Below are 27,988 nucleotides of genomic sequence, written 5' to 3' on the forward strand. Positions count from 1 at the left end.
CGCTGTGACGGTTTCTAGTCTGAGCAGTGCACACTGTGACAGTCTCTAGTTGCTGTGACGTTCTCTAGTCTGAGCAGTGCCCGTTGTGACGGTCTCTAGTCTGAGCAGTGCACGCTGTGACGGTCTCTAGTCTGAGCAGTGCACGCTGTGACAGTCTCTAGTTGCTGTGACGTTCTCTAGTCTGAGCAGTGCACGCTGTGACAGTTTCTAGTCTGAGCAGTGCCCGTTGTGGCGGTCTCTAGTCTGAGCAGTGCGCGCTGTGACGGTTTCTAGTCTGAGCAGTGCCAGTTGTGGCGGTCTCTAGTCTGAGCAGTGTACGCTGTGACGGTTTCTAGTCTGAGCAGTGCACACTGTGACAGTCTCTAGTTGCTGTGACGTTCTCTAGTCTGAGCAGTGCCCGTTGTGACGGTCTCTAGTCTGAGCAGTGCACGCTGTGACGGTCTCTAGTCTGAGCAGTGCACGCTGTGACAGTCTCTAGTTGCTGTGACGTTCTCTAGTCTGAGCAGTGCACGCTGTGACAGTTTCTAGTCTGAGCAGTGCCCGTTGTGGCGGTCTCTAGTCTGAGCAGTGCGCGCTGTGACGGTTTCTAGTCTGAGCAGTGCCAGTTGTGGCGGTCTCTAGTCTGAGCAGTGCACGCTGTGACGGTTTCTAGTCTGAGCAGTGCCCGTTGTGGCGGTCTCTAGTCTGAGCAGTGCACGCTGTGATGGTTTCTAGTCTGAGCAGTGCCAGTTGTGGCGGTCTCTAGTCTGAGCAGTGCACGCTGTGACGGTTTCCAGTCTGAGCAGTGCACGCTGTGACAGTTTCCAGTCTGAGCAGTGCACGCTGTGACAGTTTCCAGTCTGAGCAGTGCACGCTGTGACGGTTTCCAGTCTGAGCAGTGCACGCTGTGACGGTCTCTAGTCTGAGCAGTGCACGCTGTGACGGTCTCTAGTCTGAGCAGTGCACGCTGTGACGGTCTCTAGTCTGAGCAGTGCATGCTGTGACGGTCTCTAGTCTGAGCAGTGCACGCTGTGACGGTCTCTAGTCTGAGCAGGTCACGCTGTGACGGTCTCTAGTCTGAGCAGTGCACGCTGTGACGGTCTCTAGTCTGAGCAGTGCACGCTGTGACGGTCTCTAGTCTGAGCAGTGCACGATGTGACGGTTTCCAGTCTGAGCAGTGCACGCTGTGACGGTCTCTAGTCTGAGCAGTGCACGCTGTGACGGTCTCTAGTCTGAGCAGTGCACGCTGTGACGGTCTCTAGTCTGAGCAGTGCATGCTGTGACGGTCTCTAGTCTGAGCAGTGCACGCTGTGACGGTCTCTAGTCTGAGCAGGTCACGCTGTGACGGTCTCTAGTCTGAGCAGGTCACGCTGTGACGGTCTCTAGTCTGAGCAGGTCACGCTGTGACGGTCTCTAGTCTGAGCAGGTCACGCTGTGACGGTCTCTAGTCTGAGCAGGTCACGCTGTGACGGTCTCTAGTCTGAGCAGGTCACGCTGTGACGGTCTCTAGTCTGAGCAGGTCACGCTGTGACGGTCTCTAGTCTGAGCAGGGCTCGCTGTGACGGTCTCTAGTCTGAGCAGGGCTCGCTGTGACGGTCTCTAGTCTGAGCAGGGCTCGCTGTAACGGTCTCTAGTCTGAGCAGTGCTCGCTGTGACGGTCTCTACTCTGAGCAGTGCTCGCTGTGACGGTCTCTAGTCTGAGCAGGTCACGCTGTGACGGTCTCTACTCTGAGCAGTGCTCGCTGTGACGGTCTCTAGTCTGAGCAGTGCTCGCTGTGCGGGGACTAAAATGTAAATCCTGAAAGATGGCAGTCATAAACATATTCTAAAATATATTGTACATACAGGGACTTGTGAGAAGACTCATCACTGGGGGGGGGGGGGGGGGGTGCTAGTAACAAAGTAGACAATTTAGAAATGGTCTCAAATTTATACCTAGTGTAAAATAATTTCAAGATTTCTGAATTCTACATTAAGTGAGAAGTCCTTAGTTTATCACCTGAATCTTGCACTGGTCTTCCTTTCTCATTCACTCCTCTAAATACTGTCTTTCTTACTTATGTGTCATTGCAGACCCGGTAGAGGGTTAGTGGGTCAGTGAGGGGGTTAACTAATAAGAATATACCTTGGGCTGTATGAAAAGTGCTGGCCAGGGTTTTTTAGTGACTAATCCTCAGAAAAGGATTAATTTGTCATGTTGTAGCGGCTACCTCAAAGCATGAAGGCATATAGGGATAAACAGTGATTGTTCCTGCAGCAATCCTGTCTCTCTACGCCATTTGTGCATGATGGCTTCACAGGAACATCACAGGATTTTCGTGTAGCCAAAGATGCCCACTGGGAACTGCTTGACGTGCGTCGGCCATTGAGCTGCCAGTTGAAAGAACTTGACATCATTCCATTCCACGCCATCAATGGTCACTGAGAGGCAGAAAAAGGTTGGGGAGAGTAGAGAGAGGGGTAGGGATATTATTATTACAATGTTAACCTAAGATAGTCATAATGTAATGGTTTTGGTGTGTAGTTGTGATCCATTTTTTTCTGACCGTTTAAAATAGTGGTAGTCAACCCGGTCCCTACCACCCACTAGTGGGCGATTCAAGCTTTCATGGTGGGTGGTGGTGGGTTTTATCCATGAGCCTTGGTTTTCCAGCAAAATGACATGCTCCACGCATGCGCACACGTCCCTCCAGCCATTGAGAGAAACCTCACAAAAGAGCCCAACACCCATATGTGAACTATGTTTTCTAAAGTTTTCTCGATGGCTAAAAGGAAGCGTGTGTGCACGCGTCTTGGGCACCCCTGTGAAATCTCTCCCGATGACCAAAAGGAAGCGCACACATGCGCAGAACATGCAACTATGCCTGGAATCCGAAACTTTACATTTGTAGAGAGAATTTAATCAGTTTCCTAAATTGTCATCTATAGAAGATGATGTAACTCCAGAGGCAATTGAAAGGTTCACTAGCCACCTCAACAAACTTAAATTGGATAAGGAAAAACAATTAAAAAAAACGTTGAACTTCAAGGTGTATGACTGGATTAGCAAATTTCCTACGTTGATATAACTTGCCAAAAAGAACTATTAGAACTTAAATATAATGAAGAGACTAACTGTGATTTCGACAGTGGTAGATACCAAAAAAAAATGCCTGCGTTATATCCAAATATGAGGAAAATTATATTAATGGATTGATACCTTTTCCTTCCACAGATCTTGTAGAATCAGGCTCTAGTGCTGTTAATCATAGTATCACCAAACAGAGAAACCGCCTGAATATCACGGAAAGACCTTAGTTTGTTCCTTACAAAAATCGAAACAGCTATCAAATATTTAGTCTCGCAGCATCAGCCTCAAGAATCTCATTAATCATCAGTTAAAAGTAATTTCAATAAACTTTGTTTTCAACTTTCTTTTTCTTCAATTTAAGCAGCTCTCATGCTAGTAGGCACTGCATAGATGAAGATGTGGAAATTCATTCAATTTAAATGATATATGTATGAACATGAATAAAGTAGAAATAAAAAGATCCATTTAAGTACATGTTTTTTGTTTAGAAACCCTCCTTTCTAAATATATGTTGCACTCTCGCTAACAACATGTAGTTACTGTATTACTGGTGGCTGGTAGGGAAATGTCACCATCAACAAAGATACATAAGTGGGCGGTAAAAGGTGGACTAACCCTGGTTTAAAACATTATTGTTTCTGAAAAATGTCAAAATAATATTTTCTTAAAACACAACTCTAGTGGCTATCAGACTGAAAGTTTTCATTTTTTTGATTTTGTGAAAGTCTTCACATTTGGTGTCATCATGTCCTTCAATGGACTCAAAGCTTCTCAATGAGAAGTATCAAATGCAAAAGGGTAATAAGCGCTCTCTTCTCAAGGGTGAGCAGCAGTTCACCAACAAGGTGTTCCCTCTACCTTGTGATAAATGGACAGATACAATAGAAAGGTGAACAGTGCTAAGGATTTAGATCTTTAGCGCTGTTCACCTTTCTATTTTATCTCTCAATGAGAAGTATTGGATTGGACAAGCTCTGCAATTGTTGTGCAAGTGTCATATGTTCCTAATTTTTCTTTGAGTGGACCAGAGGAGTAGGCAGATTGGGCTCCTGTGAGGACACTGTCTCGGTGCTGGATTACAGCTTGGTTTTATTATGTCTTTATTTAATCAAAACCTACTTGCCATCTTAAGGACGGGGCAATTCTCAAAGTTCTGAACCAAAACAAAACCTAAAAGTTTTTGTATTTGTTTATATAGTTTTTTTTAAGTGACAGAAATAATACTGTATGTGTACTTAACACAACATTAAGCATGAATAAAATGTTAAAAATAAGGAAAAAACAACACATTTATACAGGGAGTGCAGAATTATTAGACAAGTTGTATTTTTGAGGATTAATTTTATTATTGAACAACAACCATGTTCTCAATGAACCCAAAAAACTCATTAATATCAAAGCTGAATATTTTTGGAAGTAGTTTTTAGTTTGTTTTTAGTTTTAGCTATTTTAGGGGGATATCTGTGTGTGCAGGTGACTATTACTGTGCATAATTATTAGGCAACTTAACAAAAAACAAATATATACCCATTTCAATTATTTATTTTTACCAGTGAAACCAATATAACATCTCAACATTCACAAATATACATTTCTGACATTCAAAAACAAAACAAAAACAAATCAGTGACCAATATAGCCACCTTTCTTTGCAAGGACACTCAAAAGCCTGCCATCCATGGATTCTGTCAGTGTTTTGATCTGTTCACCATCAACATTGCGTGCAGCAGCAACCACAGCCTCCCAGACACTGTTCAGAGAGGTGTACTGTTTTCCCTCCTTGTAAATCTCACATTTGATGATGGACCACAGGTTCTCAATGGGGTTCAGATCAGGTGAACAAGGAGGCCATGTCATTAGATTTTCTTCTTTTATACCCTTTCTTGCCAGCCACGCTGTGGAGTACTTGGACGCGTGTGATGGAGCATTGTCCTGCATGAAAATCATGTTTTTCTTGAAGGATGCAGACTTCTTCCTGTACCACTGCTTGAAGAAGGTGTCTTCCAGAAACTGGCAGTAGGACTGGGAGTTGAGCTTGACTCCATCCTCAACCCGAAAAGGCCCCACAAGCTCATCTTTGATGATAGCAGCCCAAACCAGTACTCCACCTCCACCTTGCTGGTGTCTGAGTCGGACTGGAGCTCTCTGCCCTTTACCAATCCAGCCACGGGCCCATCCATCTGGCCCATCAAGACTCACTCTCATTTCATCAGTCCATAAAACCTTAGAAAAATCAGTCTTGAGATATTTCTTGGCCCAGTCTTGACGTTTCAGCTTGTGTGTCTTGTTCAGCCTTTCTTACCTTGGCCATGTCTCTGAGTATTGCACACCTTGTGCTTTTGGGCACTCCAGTGATATTGTACTCCGTATCTGCCTCCCGGACTCCTTATAGGTTCAGTAGTTTTTTCCTGCGTTGGGTTAGCTCATGACCCTGTCCAGAGGGACTTACTTTTCTTACTTTCCAGCCTGCCGTTTGCCTTCTATCCGGATAGAATTGGTGTATTTTCTCTTGTCTACATTAATTGTTGCCTTTTTTGGTTTTTCATGACTTCCCTTTTCCCTTTCGCTCGGGTCGTCATGAGGCCTGGCTTGACCTCTTCCGACCTCTCGGGCACTCGTGGATTGCGGAGAACGTCTCCAGCTTTCCTCAGGCTACCAACGGTCTACCTGGACCCCGCGCGCGCACGGGGTCCGGTTAGTCGGTTGATGGTTTTTTTCCACCGTTGTTTCCGAAGATTGCCCTCAGCCTTATGCTGACGTTAATAATTGGTGCGTCCTACAGTTTGGCCACCCTGAATCTCTAGGGACTCTAGTTTGCACCACGGGAGGGTGCGGCCCTCGATCCGAGTATATTTATTTTCAGGAACAGAGGGCAAACCCTCTCATACAGAACCGGATACTGATTCGTTATTAGAGGGTGCAGCCCCTCACTCGTCCTCAACCAGGTTCTGGGCTGGATACAGAGGACAGGTTGGGAGGACCCATTATCATAGAGAGAACCGGTCACGGATGTAGACTCTGCTGTTGGTTACTAACGGGCGCGGCCCGCTCAGGCTAACAGCCGGACGCTCTTGCGGTAGGTGATCATAGTAGTAGAGAGCGCGGCTCTCTCATACACCCGGCGCTCTACAGTACCGGCCATCTGTTCATCACACTGGCTTGTACCTGTGCATGACATTGATGACTACATAGAGGGGCGTCCCTCCTGCGTTCAATTAGAGCTGACATCCACGCTACTGACTTCATTCTAGAGGACTGCCTGATCTGGCAAGAATTGCATGTTTAGACTAGATCCCTCTATTCTATCTCCTGTAATGGATCTACTGGATCCGGACCGCTGTGAATCACGCAAGATATACTCAGAGGTATAACGGGGGGAGTCTCCCACTTAATTACACACTCTCCTGGAGATGGTACGGCTAACGGATGGCCCTCCGGTATTATGAGAGTGCAGGTTTTTGGCATATTCTGCACCATTTGATGCAGAGATTGCTTTCTGTTTGGATATACAGAACATTACGAACAAACTGCGCAGACAGTTTCTCCCATATCAAGAGGTCAGGAGATACGGAGACCTTCATGGAGCAAACAGGCACTGCCTTGCTCGGGTAACAATATTATGGGAGGCCTATTACCCGGTCTGAAGGTAAAACCGTACGTATGGATCACATGGTAAGACCGGAAACCCCGGTTATCTTGACTTCCCCGGTCATGATCTTGGGATAGATGGCAGGACTGCCCCGTCTCCTCGGAGCGTGTACCTGGTGAACATGGTTCGGAGATAGAGGACCCTCCGTCTATGCTCTATTTATACCTCACGGGAGCCGTTTTGTTGGATTCGCACTAACCTATTTTTCAACTACCGTCGAGGAGACCTCCGAGACTTTATGGAGGTACCTGGTGTGCCCCGACTCCTACACAGACATCTTTCACTTTTGGACGAGGGCATTTCCGGATGGAAACCTGCGTTCCGGTTTGCTTTTCCCATTCCTTTGAAGATTTCTGGGATTCACTATTCCCGGAGTAGTCGACCACCGTTTCCTCCACACAAGTTCAGTTCGGATCCCTGAATGGACGTCTTTTGGAGTATTTTCTCTACTGCGTCCGAGGATTACACAGTCCATTTGGAATATTGGTATCACTTAGAATACAGCTGGTCTGGCCACACTATTGCCTGCATTATGAATTTATCCTCGGATGAGACATCTCACCGGGTGGGACAGGAAAGAACGGAAGATCCTCCTCAGTTTTTCTATTGCGATTTTGGTGGCGGACTTAGGCGCATTCCTTGAGATTGGAGATCTACCTGCAAGGCCGCATCGCCGAATGACCCTGGCACGTTCGGAGGAGCCGCCTTACGGATCATGAGTTGAGACATGGTGGCAGTTTCTTCTCACGTCCCTAAGTCTTTGATCCGTCTGTCATTTATCGTACTTGGAATGTCCAATTAGGATTACTCCGATATTTCCTGGAATGGATACCAGCGACACAAACAGCGTTGGATTGGTGAACTGAGCGTTGAAACAGCAAATACGAAGCCTCCTGTCATGTTATAAAATTGTAGATTATACTAGCTTTAGTGTACCTATAATCTTAATTTTATTAATGACAGGAGGCGAGTATTTCCCACCCATTCTTGTCCCTCCCTTGTTTAATGTTATAGTTTAGATTATCAGGTACGTATGCAACTCTGCTTGTTGTCTCTGATACCTGTCACTTGTTCCTTATGTCTGTGTTTTTTTCATAAGTAGGGTTGGGATATTTACATATTAGGTTAATTTTGGTTGCTACATTGGGTACCTACATGTTTATTCAGAGTACATTTCATTGGATAATCAACCCGTTCGATTCTGTTTTTCTCTCGTTTCAGTTTACAGTCCTTCAACACTATCAAGTTTGACAGTTACTCTCTCGGATGGTGGACATCGTTATATTCATCGTATCTAGGACTTTTTTTCTTCCCCATGATGTTTCTCTGCCTTTTATTCTGTTTTGTCGCAGCTTGAAAGAGGAAATGATGCATGGGGAGGGGAGTTTTATAGAACCTAACTTTTTTCTGATTGGTTGTTTTTTCTGTGCTGCTGTGGAGTTCTAGTAAAGAGAGACTTAAGCAAATACGAAGCCTCCTGTCATTAATAAAATTAAGATTATAGGTACACTAAAGCTAGCATAATCTACAATTACCTTGCAGGGTTAAGTCCTCCTGTAGTGGCTGTCTATCAGACAGCCACTATAGGGACTTCCGTATTCTTAGAACACGAAAAGTGTTTTAAACGATAGCACCTGCAGTTAATTAAAAAGATTCAAAGAGCCGTGTGCAGCACTGCGTACAGCTCATGTACTGCCAGAGGGGAACCACAGGTATTGACTGATAACTGGGTCTCCCTTTTGTGAGCAGGGATCAAACCCAACTCACACCAAAAATGCAGGATGTTCCATGCCGACCTAATGGTGTTGAAGCCCACTCCTAACATCATTAAGGGGTTAACATGTAAAAGATTTACTTTAAATGTTAGTGTTCCTTTAAATAAACTCGGTGCAATACAACATAATGGGGAAGGGTGGAGTTAATGAGAGGAAAGCCTGATTTCCATCTTTCAGATTATTTAGTGAGAGACCTTTTTCTGACTGCTTGTTTGTCATTTATCCATGTTATCTTTGTGGTCTGCTGACTTTGTTAGGAGCCACATTCTGGGCTGCAATATTATATATACGTACTTACACTTCCATTGTCCTCCCACAGCAGCTTGAGTTCTATCCCAGTATTCCCAATGTTTCTACCACAGTATTGTTTTAAGGTTAAAGATTTACATTTTTTTTAGATATAACTATTTGCACTTTTTAACTAGCATGCTTCCTAATTTCCTTTGTATCCTAGTTATCCTCCTTAGATCTTCTGATTTCTTTCCCCTGTGGAGGGATCCCATTTCCCCAGTTTCTTCTGCCATCCCTTCCAGTCTTGTTTTATCTTTTGACTTTTACTTTGTGATAATCTTCGCTTCTAGTGTAAAGTTGTCTGTCCAGGTTTCTTCACAGGTTCCTCTTCTTCCTTGCCCTAGACTAAATCCCTGTCCTGATTATACTTCCTGCCACAATATCTCCTGATACTAATTCTTCCTGCCCTTCTGTGATGACCTCTTCCCATCTTCTTTGTGCTGGTGGATGCATCTACTGTTTACTCTGGATATGGATTGTCATTTATGTCTCAAGCCAATTAGCACCTCTTTAATTTGAGAAACCTTCAATGCTGGAAGGTGGAGAACAATTTCCCTTTTAGAACACCTTTCCTTGTACTATATTCTGGTTCAGCGTTTATATACAAAATGTACAATCAATGCTTAACCCCTTCACAAACTGCCTTCTTACAAATACAATGACAAGTAGTGTGCGTGTGTAATTGGTTGATATCCAAATTCAGTGGCACCAAAGGCCCATAAAAATAATTGTTTACTTGGTTCCCAAATTCTATATTCATGATTATTTAATATTGTCAAATGTCATTATTTTACATTATTATGAACCCACTAATCTTTTTTTCAATATATGGAGTGAAAAGGACACTGCTTAAGTTTGTGTTTGATAACATCTAGTGCAGATTGCAATACAATCCAGTCATGTACAGCCTTGTTAGGTCACGGTTTGCTGACTCCCTGAGATAGAAAACAGATTTCAAAGCTGGCAGATACTACCTCTCAGCATGGTGTTCTGGTTCTTTGCTGTGCAGATCAAACGACTGATGCCTTCGATCACCTGACTGCGAGATTCCGCTTCTTTCTCCTTAGGCTTCTTACTGAGGAACATGACTGAGAGAGAGGGCAGGACGGAGCATTAGAATGGAAGGACTGAATCATGCAATAACTCCATTACACAGAGCAGCATTAGTCACTGAGCTACAAAATGTGCCAGTTATTTCATCCATTTTGGCCATATGAATGACTTGTCACCCTCAGTGACAATGTGTACTAATAAGTGTTTAAATAACGACACGTATAAGTGTTAGTTCCTCCAAGGACAAAATTCTAGTGACATGTTTTGTAAAATGTGACCCTTCTAAGGAATGCCCACTTAACATGTCACTGTGTGGCTGTGATTCGTAAATGTTGGCTTTAGGAGGGATTCACCCTTAAACATGGTCACCGTCATTAGTTCCCTTTAACCTTTGGAGGGAGTGACCAGTGAACATGTCATTGCTTGGCGCTAGAAGAGTCTAACCCCTATTGGTGTTATTTGGCCATCAGAGTGACAGACCAGTGATAATGATGTCATGTAAATGGGTCAGTCCTTATTAGGACAGTAACCCTAGTAATTCTCTCACCCTTCTTGTTTTTCTCTTGAGTGACAATAGTCATGGTCATCGAATTTGGGAGGGTGGTCTCTCCGGCTGGGGGCAAGCGGCTGACTTGCAGAGAGCGGAAGTTGCTCTTCATGGTGTTTTTGGTGGCAGTGTCTCTTCTATCCCCATCCTTCCTGCGTTCTGCTCCTTGCCACTGCCAGTAATCCACCTGTAGTCCCATCACTTCGGCACCCTGAGGGTGCACCAGGGTCCTGAAACCACAAATGGACCTCTTAGTAGAAAAAAAAAATGACTTCCTGCCTCTCAGTTAATCTTCCTTAAAATCACCTTGAAAAAAGACAGGTAAAGTCTACAGCAAGAGACAGAGAGAGAAAGTGAAGAGCTGCCACTTGCTGGGTGTCCTTGTTTCTTGATAATTCATGGGTTGATCTAGTCTAAAGAGGAACCCATGATACAATATGTTGGTATCATATACTAGCCATGTATCACTAGCTTATTAAATATATATATATAGAGAGAGAGAGAGAGAGGAACCCATGATACAATATGTTGGTATCATATACTAGCCATGTATCACTAGCTTATTAAATATATATATATAGAGAGAGAGAGAGAGAGAGAGAGGAACCCATGATACAATATGTTGGTATCATATACTAGCCATGTATCACTAGCTTATTAAATATATATTATACATATGGTACCGGTCTTGATCTACTTATTATTCTGCCACATCTGCATCTCAGCCGCCCATACGTTACAAAATTCATTACATCAGGTTCTTTGTTACCTTTATCACATTTTTCAAAAAGTGACCTCTCTTTTCTCAGATGATATACTACCCTTATTTTAAAATGTCCATAACCCATTTATTGTTATTATTTGTTTTAGTTTACACACTCATGGGTGCTTACTCTCTACCCCTCAAAGAGATATCCCCCTCCACCCCCCCCTGTGCCTTCTTACCCAGCATTAGACAGGCCACTGCTGACGGAGGGAGACGGGGGAGGAGTAGACACTGGGTCCTTACTCATCGAAGTGCTCCCACCAGGAGATGAAGAGGAGCTCAAGAGAGAAGGACTACAGACTGAAGCTTCATCTGAGTCCACTGGGACATGATAAAAGGTTATAGTAGATGAATGAAAATATGTAAAAGATGGAGAGATGAATGAAAGAAAAATAAGAGGATTGAAAAATAAGAGATGGAAAATGTAAAAGAAAAGTTGGACATTAATTTAAATCCACAGAGACAGAGAAACACCCCCATTAAGCATTTAAAGAGGACAGGTCATCATTGAGGTATTGACTGTTCAGTTCAAATTCCCTTCAGCAAATGTTACTGTAATGCCATCTTCACACACTGTCTTTTAGCACAAATAGATACTTGGGCATTTTGTTCCCACAATAATGTTTGGAATGGACATCCTTCTAATGATGAAGTATCAAGGGTTTAAGCATGGCATCATTTGATCATATACCAGGAGAGGCCATGCTAATCTCACATAGGATATAAATCACAAAAAGAAGTACAGTTATCTAGAATATAATTTTAAAAACTGCAACACACAAGTAACCTTTAGTAAGGTTTTGGGTTATGAAGAAGGTTACAGGTGACATTTTCTTTTTAACAAAAAACTGGCATGTTTAAAACCCCATCAATTGAGTCTGTCTCCACACCCATTAGCAGCTTCCCAAACTATAACCACTGCTTACAGTATCCTGTAACATTCAGTCCCTCCTAGCCATTAGACGTACCTGAAGCTGCCATTGGCTGCTCTACAATGCCCACCTTCACAACCTGAAATGACAAAGAATCATAGCAAGAAAGTGTATACTTCTTATAATTATAAAGAATAATAGAGACACATCACATAACATTCACCAATATGCATTTATTGTTGGGAATTGATGGAAGATTTGTTTTGGAATCTCTATACATGATAAGAAGAAATCTGGTAGTCATCACGCTTACAATGTATAAATCTATGGAATGTAGGGGACAGCCTGTAGAATATGGGGCATAGTCTGAGAGAATGAGGTAAGGAATTCTACAAAAAACAGGTGCAGTGTGGGAGATAAACTGCAGACTAAGTGGGAGGTTTTATTAAGAGAACAGAAGAGACATCAGTCCTGGAGAGAATGAAAAGGGGAGTCAGAAATGATTTCCAAATAAATTCTGGGATAGCGTACTACATAACATCCAGAGAAGCCGGAGATTTAGGATAACGGAAATAAGTAAGAAAAGGCTGAAGGTGACAACTCCAAATAGTGCACTAATGAATACCTAATAAATACAATGCATAACTCTATAGCTGGAACATTGTATTTTTTAGTCTTTATTTTACCAGTTGGAGTTTCCACATTCAGTATTTTCTAATTTGTACTTTGGAGATTGCGGTTTACCCTTTGGTGGATTGTCTGGACTTCCATGAGTGCATCGCTAACCAGCTGTTTTAAACAGAGATACATTAGTCTAGTGCGGGTGTTCTTAATGGTGTAGTGGAGACTGATAGCACAGACGGAGGAGACGACCTGATAGGACAGAATTGCTGTATTCAGACAGGATATTGTTGGACACTGGATTTGCCTGGTGTTAAGAATAGATCCTGGAGATGTCCTGTGTGTTTATTATGCAGATTATGTTTCTGTGATAGTCTTTTTAAGTGGGTGAGAGATTAAGAGACGAAAAGTAGATGAGCGGTATGTCGGCACAAGTGATATTGATATTCAATAGAATCAAGTAATTTGCAAAGAGAGGATGTGAAGATGGAGAAGGTGCCACAAACAGAATCCTGAAGCTTCTGGTAAGAAAAAAGGCAGAGGATTGGGCAGGTGTGTCAGAAATATGTTTTAAAGGAGAAAAGGGCCTAACCATGAGTAGAAAAGAAAGGTATATTTTGCTAAAGGAGGGAGTGATCAAAAGTGTCAGTTGGTAAATCGAGTATGACGAGTGGAGAGAAGGGGTGTCCGAAACATCTGCGGTGCTGAAGGTTGCCTGCACTATAGGAAGGACAGATAGAGTAACACCGGGTATTACACTATTGAAGGACAGATACATAGATTACAACTACATAGTACAGGTGAAGAAGTAATTGGCGTTACTCACCCCAATGAAAGGAATAAATTTCTGGCATGAATCTTCTTCGGCACTATGAAAAACAAGAGACACACAGTGCAGAAGGAGGGTGATAGTTGTGAGAAGAGAGAGAGAGAGAGAGAGAGAAAAATCCACTCAATAAAAGAGTACAATGAGACAGTGACATGGGAAAATAGGGAATGGAAAAAAAAGATTGAAACAAGAGAGTAAGGAAAAGAAACGTGCAAAGTGAGAGAGTGAGGAAAATAAACGTGCAAATGGAAAGAGTGAGGAAAAGAAACGTGCAAATGGAGAGAGTGAGGAAAAGAAATGTGCAAAGTGAGAGAGTGAGGAAAAGAAACGTGCAAATGGAAAGAGTGAGGAAAAGAAATGGGAAAAAAGGGAGAGAGTGAGGAAAAGAAATGGGCAAAAAGGGAGAGAGTGAGGAAAAGAAATGGGCAAAGTAAGAGAGTGAGGAAAAGAAATGGGTAAAAATGGAGAGAGTGAGGGAACGAAATGGGAAAAAAGGGAGAGAGTGAGGGAAAGAAATGGGCAAAGTAAGAGAGTGAGGGAACGAAATGGGAAAAAAGGGAGAGAGTGAGGGAACGAAACGTGCAAAGTGAGAGAGTGAGGAATAGAAACGTGTAAAGTGAGAGAGTGAGGAAAAGAAATGGGAAAAATGGAGAGAGTGAGGGAAGTAAATACATGGTGGACGTTCAAGGGTTAGTCAGGGATAGGGGTGAGATGTGAGAGTGATAGAGAAAGGAATGAAATTATATCATTTGAAAAGAAGGTGAATACAGAAATGAATGCAATCAGAGAAAGACAAAGACAGGTGAAAAGAGGCACAGCGACAGTGAGTCAGGAGAGAATTTGAAAACGAAAAAGAGAGACAGGAGAGAGACACATAAGAGAGCAGGCACAGGTGAGAGATGAGAGAGATAGGAAGCATAGGTGAGAGGGAGCACGATATGAGAGACAGAAGGCACAGGCAAAGGAGCGATGGGGAGAGACAGGAGGCACAGGTAAGAGAGTAAAACAGTGATAGGGGGAGAGACAGGAGGCACAGACGAGAGAGAGAGAGAAACAGAGCGATGGGGGAGAAACAGGAGGCACAGGTGAGAGAGAGAGAGAAACAAAGCGATGGGGGAGAAACAGGAGGCACAGGTGAGAGAGAGAGAGAAACAAAGCGATGGGGAGAGACAGGAGGCACAGGCAAGTGAACAATAGGGAGAGAGACAAGAGGCATAGATGAGAGAGAGAAACAGAGCAATAGGGGGAGAGACAGGAGGCACATGCGAAGGAGCAATAGGGGGAGAGACAGGAGGCACAGGTGAGAGAGAGAGAAACAGAGCGATGCAGGAAAGACAGGAGGCACAGGCAAGAGAGCGATAAACAGAGCGATAGGGGGAGAGACAGGAGGCACAGGCGAGAGAGAGAAACAGAGCGATAGGGGGAGAGACAGTAGGCACAGCCAAGAGAGAGAGAAACAGAGCAATAGGGGGAAAGACAGGAGGCACAGGCAAAGGAGTGATAGGGGGGAGAGACAGGAGGCACAGGCGAGAGAGAAAGAAAGAGCGATAGGGAGAGAGACAGGAGGCACAGGACAGAGAGAGAAACGGAGCGATAGGGGGAGAGAGAGGAGGCACAGGACAGAGAGAGAAACGGAGCGATAGGGGGAGAGAGAGGAGGCACAGGACAGAGAGAGAAACGGAGCGATAGGGGGAGAGAGAGGAGGCACAGGCGAGAGAGAGAAACAGAGTGATGGGGAGAGACAGGAGGCACAGGCGAGAGAGAGAGAGAGAGAAACAAAGCAATGGGGAGACAGGCGGCACAGGCGAAGGAGCGATGGGGAAGACACAGGACGCACAGGTGAGAAAGAGAGAAACATAGCGATAGGGGGAGAGACAGAGAAAGAGCGATAGGGGGAGAGCCAGGAGGCACAGGCGAAGGGGGAGAGCCAGGCGAAGGAGCGATTGGGGGAGAGACAGGAGGCACAGGCGAGAGAGAAACAAAGCGATGGGGGAGAGAGAGGAGGCACAGGCAAGAGAGAGAGAGAAACAAAGCGATGGGGGGGGAGACAGGCGAAGGAGCGATGGGGAAGACACAGGACACACAGGTGAGAGAGAAACAGAGCGATAGGGGGAGAGACAGAGAAAGAGCGATAGGGGGAGAGCCAGGAGGCACAGGCAAGAGAAAGAGAAATGGTATTGGAATAAGGGGATAAAAGTATGGAGGTCAAGTAACACGTGTTTTGTTAGAGAGGGAGAAAGAGCAAAGAGGTATGAATTGGGAAGCCACAAAAAATGGAATGCAGAGAAAGAAGGAAACAGAGAGGGAATAGATTTGAAAAAAATGGAGGAAAAAAAGCAAGGGGATTAAAAAAACAATGAACACAATGTTCGCTACACTTTTTTTTTACAAATTACATATTTCTTGCTTTTTAAATGTGAAGCATCTATACCCCTAAAAGAAGACGGTCACAGTACAGTGACAATGTGAATAGATCGTCCGTATACAGTTACACAATATATACACCGATCAGCCACAACATTAAAACCCCCTCCCTAATACGATGTATGTCCCCTCGTGTTTCCAGAATAGCTCTGATTCGTTGTGACATGGACTACACATGACTTCTGAACGTGTCCTGTGGTATCTGGCACCATTAGAAGCAGATCCTTTAAGTCCTGCGAGTTCCAACACATCCCACAGATGCTCATTTAGATTGATATCTGGGGAATTTGGAGGCCAAGGTAACACCTTGAACTATTTGTCATGATCCCCAAACATGCGCATTTACCTGCTGAAAGGCCTCTGCCATCAGGAAACACCATTGCCATGAAGGGGTGTACGTGGTCTGCAACAATCTCTAGGTAGGTGATACGTGTTCAAATGACAACCACATGAATGCCAGGACCAATATTTCCGAGCAGAACATTCCCCACAGTATAACATTATCAGCTTGCCTTCTTCTAATAGTGCATCCTGCTACCATCTCTTTCCTGGGTAAATGACACACATATACCTGACCATGATCTAAAAGACCAGGCAAAAGACCAGGCAACCTTCTTGCATTGCTCCATGCTCCAGTTATGATGCTCACGTTCCCATTGAAGGTGCTTTCGACGGTGGACTGGGGTCATCATGGGGACTCTGACTGGTCTTCGACTACACAGTCTCATACGCAGCAAACTGTGATACACTTTGTGTTCTGACACCTTTCTATCATGGTCTGCATTAGGTTTTTCAGCAATATGAGCTACAGAAGCTTGTCTAGACGGACTAGACGGGTTAGCCTTCGCTCCCCACATGCATTAATGTGCCTTAAACGCCCATGTTCCTGACGCTGATCCACCAGTTGTCCTTGCACCACTTTTGGTAGGTACTAACCACTGCATCACAGGAACACCCCACAAGACTTGCCATTTTTTGCCATGCTCTGACCCAGTTTTCTAGCCATCACTATTTGGCCCTTGGCAAAATATTGGCAAAATATTTTCACTTGCCCATTTTTCTTGCTTCCAACACATGGAATTCAAGAACTGAATGTTGACTTGCTGCCCAATATATCCCACCCCTTGTCAGGTGCCATTGTAATGGCATAATCAATGCTATTCACTTTTCCTGTGGGTGGATTTAACATTGTGGCTTATCAATGTAATCACACAGTACAGTGACAGTGTGAATGGAGCGACAGTATACAGTTACAAAGTATACACACACAGACAGTACAGTGACAGTGTTATTGGAACCGCAGCACACAGTATACACACAGTACAATGACAGTGTGAATGGATCGGCAGTATATAGATACACAGTATACACACAGTACAATGACAGTGTGAATGGATCGGCAGTATATAGATACACAGTATACACACAGTACAATGACAGTGTGAATGGATCGGCAGTATACAGATACCCAGTACACACACAGTACAATGACAGTGTGAATGGATCGGCAGTATACAGATACACAGTATACACACAGTACAATGACAGTGTGAATGGATCGGCAGTATACAGATACACAGTATACACACAGTACAATGACAGTGTGAATGGATCGGCAGTATACAGATACACAGTATACACACAGTACAATGACAGTGTGAATGGATCGGCAGTATATAGATACACAGTATACACACAGTACAATGACAGTGTGAATGGATCGGCAGTATACAGATACCCAGTACACACACAGTACAATGACAGTGTGAATGGATCGGCAGTATACAGATACACAGTATACACACAGTACAATGACAGTGTGAATGGATCGGCAGTATACAGATACACAGTATACACACAGTACAATGACAGTGTGAATGGATCGGCAGTATACAGATACACAGTATACACACAGTACAATGACAGTGTGAATGGATCGGCAGTATACAGATACACAGTATACACACAGTACAGTGACAGTGTGAATGGAGCGACAGTATACAGTTACAAAGTATACACACACAGACAGTACAGTGACAGTGTGAATGGATCCGCAGCACACAGTATACACACAGTACAATGACAGTGTGAATGGATCGGCAGTATATAGATACACAGTATACACACAGTACAATGACAGTGTGAATGGATCGGCAGTATACAGATACCCAGTACACACACAGTACAATGACAGTGTGAATGGATCGGCAGTATACAGATACACAATATACACACAGTACAATGACAGTGTGAATGGATCGGCAGTATACAGATACACAGTATACACACAGTACAATGACAGTGTGAATGGATCGGCAGTATACAGATACACAGTATATGCACACTGTACAGTCAGTGTGAATGGATTTGAAATATTAATTGACCGTATATATGCTCATAGTACGTGCGCGATACAGTACAAACATAAACACGCTTTGAGAAAGAGAGCATCACTTATTAAAGGAGCACTCCATTGCCCCCCCAAAAGAAAAAAAAAATAAATCACTGCTTGAAAAATATACTCACAATGAAAACATGGATACATTTAATGACTGTATCTAAAACAGCTTATAAAACCTGCAGATCTCTTGTCTGCAGCCATTGTAAACCCTCTTCTAACCCCGCCCAGACTTTCTGTGGCTGTCCAATCACAGACTTCCCAAAGCACCTTAACGAGAAGTCTCTGCAAGGCAGGTGTTTTGGGCAATTGCTGTCTCTTGAGTTTATCTCCACTGAGCTAAGCAAAGCAGGAAGTAACAGATTGACAGCCAGGGGGGGTGTAACCAGGTTAATTTATAAAAGTGTCAATTTCAATTGAAACTTGCACTTTTTGCAAAATGAAAAAAAGAGGATACACTCAACACAAAGTGCTTCAGCAAGATAAATTGCTTTGGAGGTCCGGAGTGTCCCTTTAAGTTCAGAAAGACATAGATACCTTGGGAAACGAGCACAAAAGGCAGTCTCACTCATACTGACAGGTATTTACATGTAATAATTACAGGGAAGCCTCACTCACAGTGAGTGTTCCCTCACGTACAGAGAAAACAAAGGGAACAACGCACGACTTGTCAGAGAAAATAACAGCCGCAGAGAGAATACACTCAGTATCAGGATCACATACAGGTAACTTTTACTCACATGTGTGAGTATCAGAGGACATCACTGATATACAAAAAAAAACAACCAAAAGACAGATACGAATGCACCCAGAGGCAACAACAGAAGGTGACCGTTAGGAGGAGGAGACAGAGAGGGTCAGGTAGTAGAACGTAGAGAAGGCAAGATGGGAGGAGATAGGATCAGACAGGAAGACATAGAGAGCACGGGGCTGTAGGAGATATAGAGGATCAGGAAAACAAAGGGAGCACCGGGCTGTAGGAGATAGCAAGTTCCAGGAGGATATAGAGAGTGCCAGGCTGGAGGAGATACAGAGGGCCAGGAGCACATAGAGTGTGCAGGGCTGGAAGAGATAGAGAGGGTCAGGAAGACATTTTGAGTGGCAGATTGGAGGTGAAAGAGAGGGCCAGGAGGACATAGAGAGTGATGAATTGGAAGAGATAGTGAGGGACAGGAGAACACAGACAGTGCAGAGCTGGAAGAGATAAATATGGGCAGGAGGACATAGAGAGTGCAGGGCTGGATAAGATAGAGAGGGCCAGTTAGACATTTTGAGTGGCAGGTTGGAGGTGATAGAGAGGGCCAGGGGGGCATAGAGAGTGGCAGGTTGGAGGTGATAGAGAGGGCCGGGAGGACATAGAGAGTGGCAGGTTAGAGGTGATAGAGAGGGCCAGGGGGACATAGAGAGTGGCAGGTTGGAGGTGATAGAGAGGGCCAGGGGGACATAGAGAGTGGCAGATTGGAGGTGATAGAGAAGGCCAGGAGGATATAGAGAGTGATAGATTGGAAAAGATAGAGGGGGTCAGGAAGAAGAAGACGACATAGTGGTGTAGTAGGACATTGAGAGGGTCAGGGGGACATAGATAGTGGCAGGTTGGAGGTGATAGAGAGGGCCAGGGGGACATAGAGAGTGGCAGGTTGGAGGTGATAGAGAAGGCCAGGAGGACAAAGAGGGTGGCAGGTTGGAGGTGATAGAGAAGGCCAGGAGGACATAGAGAGTGATTGATAAGAAGAGATAGAGAGGGCCAGGAAGAAGAAGACATAGTGGCATAGTAGGACATTGAGAGGGTCAGGCTGGAGAGACAGAGAGGGCCAGGAGGACATAGAGAGTGCCGTGCTGGGAAAAATAGAAGGGGTCACTTGCAATGAGAACAGAAGTACTACGGAGTGCTTATTAGGGAAAATACTTGTGAAGAAATACCTCTTTTATGCTCAATATGTCTTCCCTGTTCATTCGGTAGATGTAACTACCGAACAAAGACCACCCCCCTGGCTCGTTAAACTTCAAAGAATGCCTCAATTGATCCCTCTACCTGTGCGGCCGGTGTTCGTACTACCAAACACCATGTGGCTGAGAAAACGGCGGCCACCTTTTTTTATGTGAACAAAGGCAGCGGGACTTGGTCGTCGAGTGTCTGGAACTGAAATCGGACACTCGACTTCCCGAACACCGGTCTCAACAAACGAACGCTGGATCTTTATTTCCCGAACAGCTAGAAGAGCGCTGTTCGGTACTTTTGTTCATTCGAATGAGGGGAACAATCGCTGCTAAGAGTCAGGGGAAACCATTTGTGGGATTATTCGGTTTTTGCTACTTAACAAAATAGACCGGCAAATCTACCCAAACTCGGTTAGCCGGTCACAAAAGACTTCCATAGTTTTTGAGAACCCCTGAACCGATCTGGGTGAAATTTGAATATGTTGGTCACCCAGATGGGGGCTATCAGGAAACATATTGTTTGCTGGGCATACTATATGCCTAAAGGGGTGTTCTGAATATGGGGGAAAACTGTAATTTGTCTGCCTGGAGATAATCAAGTTATTACTTTATCTGACTTGATTATCTCCAGGACTAGGGGAGGGAATTGTATGTTTGTGCTGGGAGTGTTTTAAATTTTTCTTGTAAATGATTGGTTGTACTTTGTCCCTCCCTGTGGGATGTCCCCTTGCATGGGGACTTGCATAAAAGCCAGTGTGTGATCATTAAAAGCCAGTTCTGTTGCACCCTTCTTCTAGACTTCGGCAGATGTTTGGGGATTTGTATGCTTTATTAAGAGAATCATCTTGTAAAACTATTGTATTCGTATGGATTTTGTTTATTTCATCTACCGAACGGAGAGCTGTAATCAGTGATCACTGATGCTCTGGCGGTTCGGGAGAAAACTACCAAATGAGGATTGGATATCCTAGGTTTCCTTACAATACTATTTCAGAATTCCCTTTATTGAGGCCTAATGCGTTTTCAAAGAAATAAACTAACCAAAGAGAAATATATTTATAACTGCCTGTATAAGTAACTTTCTTTAGAAAAATATATATTTCCCCCTAAACAACATAGCTTTATTAATATTAAAATTCATACATGTGTTTCAAAATGGAAACAAACACCAGCATTCAAAACGTGCAACAAAAAAAAAAGCAAAGGGGGAAAAAGAGTTTAGCATGGATCCGGGATTTATTTATCTTCTTTTAAATCATTAAAAGCAGCTTTTTTTGTATCACTTTTTTCTTCTAACTTGGGGTGTTGTGCGTGGTATTGTTCACTTAATGTGATTTTAACTTAATATTAATAAAGCATTATCTTTTACTCAGGATCTCCCTTTTAGGGAACCACTCTTCCCTCATTCAGTTTCTACTTTTAGTCATTAAAGGGACACTATAGTCACCAGAACAACTACAGCTTAATGTAGAGTAAACAGCTTAATGTAGTTGTTATGGTGAGTATAATAGCTCCCTTCAGGCATTTTCATGCAAACACTGTGTTTTCAGAGAAAAGGCAGTGTTTACATTGCCCCTAGGGACACCTCCAAGTGTCCACTACTCATACCCTTTGTACAGCGCTACGGAATCTGATGGCGCTATATAAATAATAAAATAATAATAATAGACAGACCAAAAAGGGAGGGGTAGGAGATATCAGGTATACTTGATCAATGGTAGCGAGTATAACTCCTAAAATTATGCATGGGAAAAAGAACCCTGCCTTGGAAAATGTCTTCAAAGAATAAGTGGGTAAACCGGAGGTCCTAAAACCGGACTCTGCCTGCCCCTTACACTTAATACCTAGAGAATAGAGGACATGAGTTCCTCATGAGGCCCACCCCAAATAACAAAAATCCCCAGCTCCTAAGAGACAAAGATGAGGCTATAATGGGTCAGCAGCTCCATATGTCCTTATTTACCTTGGCACTTCACAAGGCTAGTACCTACCTGCACCAGAATTCCCTCAATCTCAATAGTCACAAAAATAATAAAAGAAAATCACAAAGTGCTCCCTACATGTGAAAAAGTAAAAAGCCTGACGCGCGTTTCGGCGTCTAACTATAGCGTCGTCAGGGGCATAATAACCATACCTTCCATGTGTGTGGTATAAATAGCGAATCTCCAATTAGCCAACTGCTGCATAACCAATCAGGGGAGTCTGACGACCTTACCACCGGTTAATCACTTCACAGGGAAGGCATGGGTGTGTTAGTACCAACCCAAACAGGATAGTGTTGTGTAGCTCCGCCTGTCGGGCGCTGTGAGGCAGCCAGGAAATATCCGCCCCCTTCTATAACGCCGCCCATCCATCCGTGTTGCGCCTCGTCTGTATCCATAAGGGGGAGGGCACAGGCATGTCTGTATCCTCCCCGGCGAAAGGTCCTCCAAACTAACACTGCAAGGCATCCATAATGAACAGTGCAAACCCTCCCATATGACCGCACTACTGCCGAGAGGGGAGGGGCTTAGATGTGCTTACGCCTACCTTGTCGGGAATTTTTTATTTTTTTTTGCAGTGCGTATAATGGGTACATGCAGGCCTGAGGTGCCCCGAGAGCAATCCTCAAGTTTTTTCCACGCTAAACATGCGGGACAGATGATTTACAAGCACATTTTTATATGTTAGTTTGTAGGCATGAGAATAACAGTAATGAGTAACAGGCGTGTACAGTAATATCAAATAGTTAAATAGCTAGACATGTGAGTTAAATCAAGAAACATTCAATAGGCAAGTTATAGGCTAGTGTAAGGGAGAGGCTTCATTTGTTATATGTCTGTATATCTTGCTGCGATGTTACTCTAGAAAGTTAAAGTAAACCACTGGTGATAAGACTAGACATTATAGTCGAGCATTACAGTGTGTCGCTAATTGTTGGGACAACATTACTATCAGTAACCTTAACGATTTTAAAATAGGTAAGAGAAGGGTGTAGTGTGTAGTGTGCAATGTGGCAACCGCCTATGCAGGTGACTGCGTTGTGCAGGCGTTTGGACTAATACCAGGTTCAGCCTATTCCCCTGAGCGTCAAGGGCAGTGTGCCACCCGGTAAGTCTCTGTCCATGTCTGTATACTTGGTCCGCCGTTGTGTCCCTCTCCAGGTGCTCATACGAGCAGCTCTCTGGACGTGAGGAGTCTCTGCGATGAGTGTCTTCGCCCTCTGGGGGCGGCAGAAAGGTCCGGGATTTGGTCGTCGGTTTACGCCGTGGCTCCCTATCCGGGAGCGCAACAGAGGTTGTGATCTCCCCGGCCCTCTCGCCCAGGTGCCATTGCTTCGGCGCTTGTGTGCCCGTTGCTTGTGTCTCCACGCTGCTGCTGCATGAGGATTGCGCCGGGATGCGTCAGCAGACCTGATCCGAGGTACCACTGCTTGTGCCATGTGAGCAGCAGCAAGAGCTCGGTCAGTGAGTTTCTTCCAGAATTCTGAGCATATTCTGTCAAATGCTTGTAGGAGCGGGTCCACAGTGGCGGGTGGCTGTGAGCAGGCTTCTGTTGCTGTAGGCCCTGGTGGTGCCGCCATTTTAGGTAGCGGGCTGCCTTCGTTTAGAGCTGTAGTTTCTCTTTGTTGTGTAGGGTAAGCTCCAAGATTACACCAGTGGGGACCGGGATATCCCCCACCGGTCCAAAGGGGGGGGGGAACAGGGCGTTAGAGTCGGTTCTGTGGACGCCGGCATGTCCAGGCTAGGAGATCGGCCATTTCTCCTCTCCATGGAGTATCCTAGGCGTCTAGGCCGCAAAAGCCTTTCGGACCACGAGGCTACTTGGCGGAGCTCCAAACTTGGTCGGGAGGTTACCCCAGCATTCAGGTTAGGTAGGTACTTGTTTGAGTGTTCGCTGTGGGTATGATCCCCTCTCTAAGTAGTGGAATCGAAGCTTTATGTGAGGAGCTCTCACCATGTGCATCTATCCACCATGATGGCCAGGCCCCGCCCCCTCCTTGTCGGGAATTTTAACGATCAGCTCCTTCATTAATGTTGCCACGGTTACTCACCTGATTGTTCGTAGCCTGCCCTGTTGCTAGTCAGTGCAGCCTATTTAAGCAGCAAGTCCCAGTACCTCCATGCCTTTGCGTGGTTTCCTGTTTCCCAGAAGACTCCCTGTTTCCTGTGTGTTCCTGACTTCTGGCCTTGTTCATGACTCTGCTGCTCTCTGCTCGTCTGACTACCTGCTTTGGTTTATTTTATTTTTGCTATTGTTTTAATAAAGGTGTTTTGCATCTATGTTCTGCCTCTATCTGGTTCCTGGTCCCTAACAAAATGTGAAGCCATAGTATAGTCACAAAAGATAATAAGAAAATAGAGAAGTATATACATTGATATCTTGATATATCTTGATATCTTGATCTAAGCATACAGGGTAATCTGAGAATAAACTACAACAAATATGTGAACTATTGTCTATAAGTTGCAATAATTCTAAATGACCCTATGTGTTGACTGGGTAGGGATATAGGGGAAAGAAGTCCCACAAAGTCCGGCAGTGTATGTGTCGGAATACACCAAAAACTATAAGTGTTTAACAGAACAAAAAAGAGAACAAAATTGGAAAAATAGGTTTATAGTCCTGCTAACATAACATTCTGTGTTGTGCCTTTGAGGGCACCTCCGCTTGTATCAAAGCAAAAACTAGCTATCACTAGTTAGCGGACACAACCTAATCCTGTAATACCTAGACAAATAGATTGATGAAAGGAGGAAAAAGGGTCTTCTCCTTCGAATAATATAAGCGGTAAATTATAAGTAAAATAACCCAATCATAAATATGGTCATAGGGATTGTTGGAGCCCCGATGCACGTTTCGCCGGTTAGACGGCTCTTTAGTGGGTGTAGCGGAGTAGAGGTATGATCCAAGGTATCTCCGCTGGTAGACAGGAACAGCAATCCAAGACAGGTACAAAACAGGTAGCGTAGTTACAATCCCTTCCCTCCAAGAACTAGACGACACATAGCTTGGAGGTCAACTGTCAGCTTTATTCACACATTTGCTTTTATGTCTTTTTCCCATGCAAGGGAGGTAACTTACAGTATCCAATCACATTGTGGTCACCTCCTCTCCCTCTCCTCCCCTTAGATTAGCGATTAAACTCAGTGGGAACAGAGTTTTCCCCAGTTTCTGGATGTCCCCTAAATACAGGGGGTACGGAGACAAATAAGGGGTCCCCTGGTAGGTCTGTTCTGGGTGAGCAACATACTCAAAATTCACCCAGATCAGACCAGGGGTTCGGGAGTTACAGGCAGTTAAAGTTCTGCCACAATGCTCCCCCAGAACCAAGCCAGCATACACAGTCTGATCCCAACGGATCGGCTTGGGGATGTCTGGAGGAGTACCCACAGATCACTGGTCCAGTTCAGTCTGTCGAGATAACCCGTCTGCATTTCCATTGAGCTTCCCCGGGCGATATTGGATGTTAAAATCAAATGGCTGCAGCGCCAAGCTCCAGCGCAGCAGCCTGGCAATGTCCCCTGACACCCGGTTCAGCCAGACCAACGGGTTGTGATCTGTGAGCAGTGAGAAAGTTTGCCCATACAAATAGGGCTGCAGCTTCTTGAGGGCCCACACCACGGCAAGGCATTCCTTTTCGATGGCGGCGTAGCTTACTTCTCTGGGTAAAAGTTTTCTGCTGAGGTAAGCTACCGGATGTTCACCGCCATCTGCTCCGATCTGGCTCAGTACTGCTCCCAATCCAAACATTGAAGCGTCTGTATGAACGAGAAAGCGTTTAGTTGGATCGGGAGCAGCTAACACAGGAGCATTAACCAGAGCATTTTTCAGGAGTTGGAATGCCTGTTCACACTCTGGGGCCCATACTACTAATTTAGGGAGTTCTTGCGGGTTAAGTCGATAAGGGGCTTGGCCAGGGCGCTGTAGTTAGGTACGAACTTTCGGTAATACCCTGCGGTCCCCAAAAAGGCTAGTACCTGGGTTTTAGTGCGGGGGGTTGGCCATTTAGCTACGGCCTCTATTTTGTCTGGCTCGGGTTTTTGTTGGCCGCTGCCTACTCGGTGTCCTAGATATTGGACCTCTGCCATCCCTATATGACATTTACTGGGTTTGAGGGTCAGTCCGACTTCTCTGATGCGGTCTAGTACGGCCCCGATATGGTCCAGATGATCTGCCCAGGAATAACTAAAGATGGCTATGTCGTCTAAATAGGCGCAAGCGTACTCCTGAAACCCGTCTAATAGTCGGTCCACCATCCTCTGGAAGGTGGCCGGGGCATTCTTCATCCCAAATGGCATGACCCTGAATTGGTACAGGCCAAATGGGGTGACGAAGGCCGATTTGGGAATAGCGTCCTCGGCCAGAGGGATTTGCCAATATCCCTTGCAAAGATCAATGGTGGTTAAGTATTTGCCCCTGGCCATTTTGTCTAATAGTTCGTCTATCCGGGGCATGGGATAGGCGTCGGACACGGTTTTATCATTGAGCCTCCGGTAATCTACGCAGAAGCGGGTAGTTCCATCCCGCTTCGGCAAGAGTACCACTGGGGATGCCCAGGGGCTATCCGAAGGCTCAATTACCCCTAACTGCAACATGTCCTTCAGCTCCCTGTACATGTTCCCCCTCACTGCTTCGGGAATGCGGTAGGGCGCTTGACGGAGCGGGGTCGGATCTAGGGTTTCCACTCGATGGGTAGCTAACGGGGTATATCCCGGGAGGTTGGCAAAAGTGGCTCCTTTTTCCCTAATTAAACTTTGGGCCTGGGCTTTCCTGGGGATTCAAGCGTTCTCCTAACTGTACAGCTGCTAGATCCTCTTGCAGGGTTTCTCGGGCTAGCAAGTCCGGGAGGGGTAGGTTATCTGCGTCCTCAGCAGCCGAGGCGCAGATGGCGGATACTTCCTCTGTGCGCTCGCGGTAGGGTTTCAGCATGTTCACATGGAACATGCGTCTGTCTCCGGTCCCGGCGCAGGGGCCAATTATATAGGTGGTATCGCAGACTTGCTCTACCACCTTGAATGGGCCCCGCCAGGAAGCCTGCAGCTTATCAGTAGGGACGGGTCGTAGGACTAGCACCTTCTGGCCGACCTGAAAGCTGCGGTCCCTGGCTCCCCTATCATACCATTGGCGCTGGCGGGTCTGGGCCGCCTGGAGGTTGTTAAGCACAGCCTGGGTCAATTCCTCCAAGCGGTTCCGGAACTCCAACACATAGGGTACGATAGGGGTGCCGCTAATGGTCGTTCCCCCCTCCCAGTGTTCTCTGATTAGATCTAGGGGGCCCCTTATTCTCCTTCCGAACAACAATTCGAAAGGGGAGAACCCAGTGGACTCTTGGGGCACCTTTCGGTAGGCGAACAGGAGATGGGGTAAGAACCGCTCCCAGTCTTTCTGGGTTGCTACGAACGTGCGGAGCATTTGATTTAGCGTTCCATTGAAACGTTCGCAGAGGCCATTGGACTGGGGGTGGTATGGGGAGTTAAGGATAGCTTGGACCCCGCATACTTTCCAAAGCTGGTGAGTGACCTCGGCCGTGAATTGGGTACCCCTATCCGAAATAATCTTCCGGGGAATCCCCATACGGGTAAATATGCGCATAAGGGCGTCTACTATGGTCTCGGCGTGTACATTCGTCAGGGCTACTGCTTCGGGGTATCTAGTGGCATAGTCTACTACGGTCAATATGTATTTCTTGCCAGAGGGGCTCGGTCGTTTCAGCGGCCCGATTATGTCTACCGCTACCCGGCTAAAGGGCTCTTCGATGGGTAGGGTGTGTAGTTTGGCCTTGTATCGGTCCCC

The 27,988-nt window shown here is 45.2% G+C and overlaps 1 protein-coding gene across 2 annotated transcripts in view; it reads right to left on the minus strand.

Annotated features, from left to right (window-relative positions):
* Positions 1–407: 407 nt before the first annotated feature.
* LOC134587654 (phosphofurin acidic cluster sorting protein 2-like) overlaps positions 408–27,988 on the minus strand; it is a 319,708-nt gene continuing 292,127 nt past the window's right edge. The window contains exons 20-25 of one of the 2 annotated variants that reach the window (XM_063444208.1): positions 13,450–13,492; positions 12,099–12,141; positions 11,310–11,451; positions 10,365–10,594; positions 9,739–9,852; positions 408–2,400 (exon numbers count right to left, since the gene is read on the minus strand). In XM_063444208.1, coding sequence (XP_063300278.1) covers positions 2,285–2,400; positions 9,739–9,852; positions 10,365–10,594; positions 11,310–11,451; positions 12,099–12,141; positions 13,450–13,492 — 688 coding nt within the window. In that variant the 3' untranslated portion in view covers positions 408–2,284. Of the gene's footprint in view, positions 2,401–9,738; positions 9,853–10,364; positions 10,595–11,309; positions 11,452–12,098; positions 12,142–13,449; positions 13,493–27,988 lie in introns of those variants that run through there. The other variant, XM_063444209.1, reaches the window with a different exon arrangement.

Source organism: Pelobates fuscus, chromosome 2 (assembly GCF_036172605.1).
Source record: "Pelobates fuscus isolate aPelFus1 chromosome 2, aPelFus1.pri, whole genome shotgun sequence".
NCBI lineage: Eukaryota > Metazoa > Chordata > Amphibia > Anura > Pelobatidae > Pelobates > Pelobates fuscus.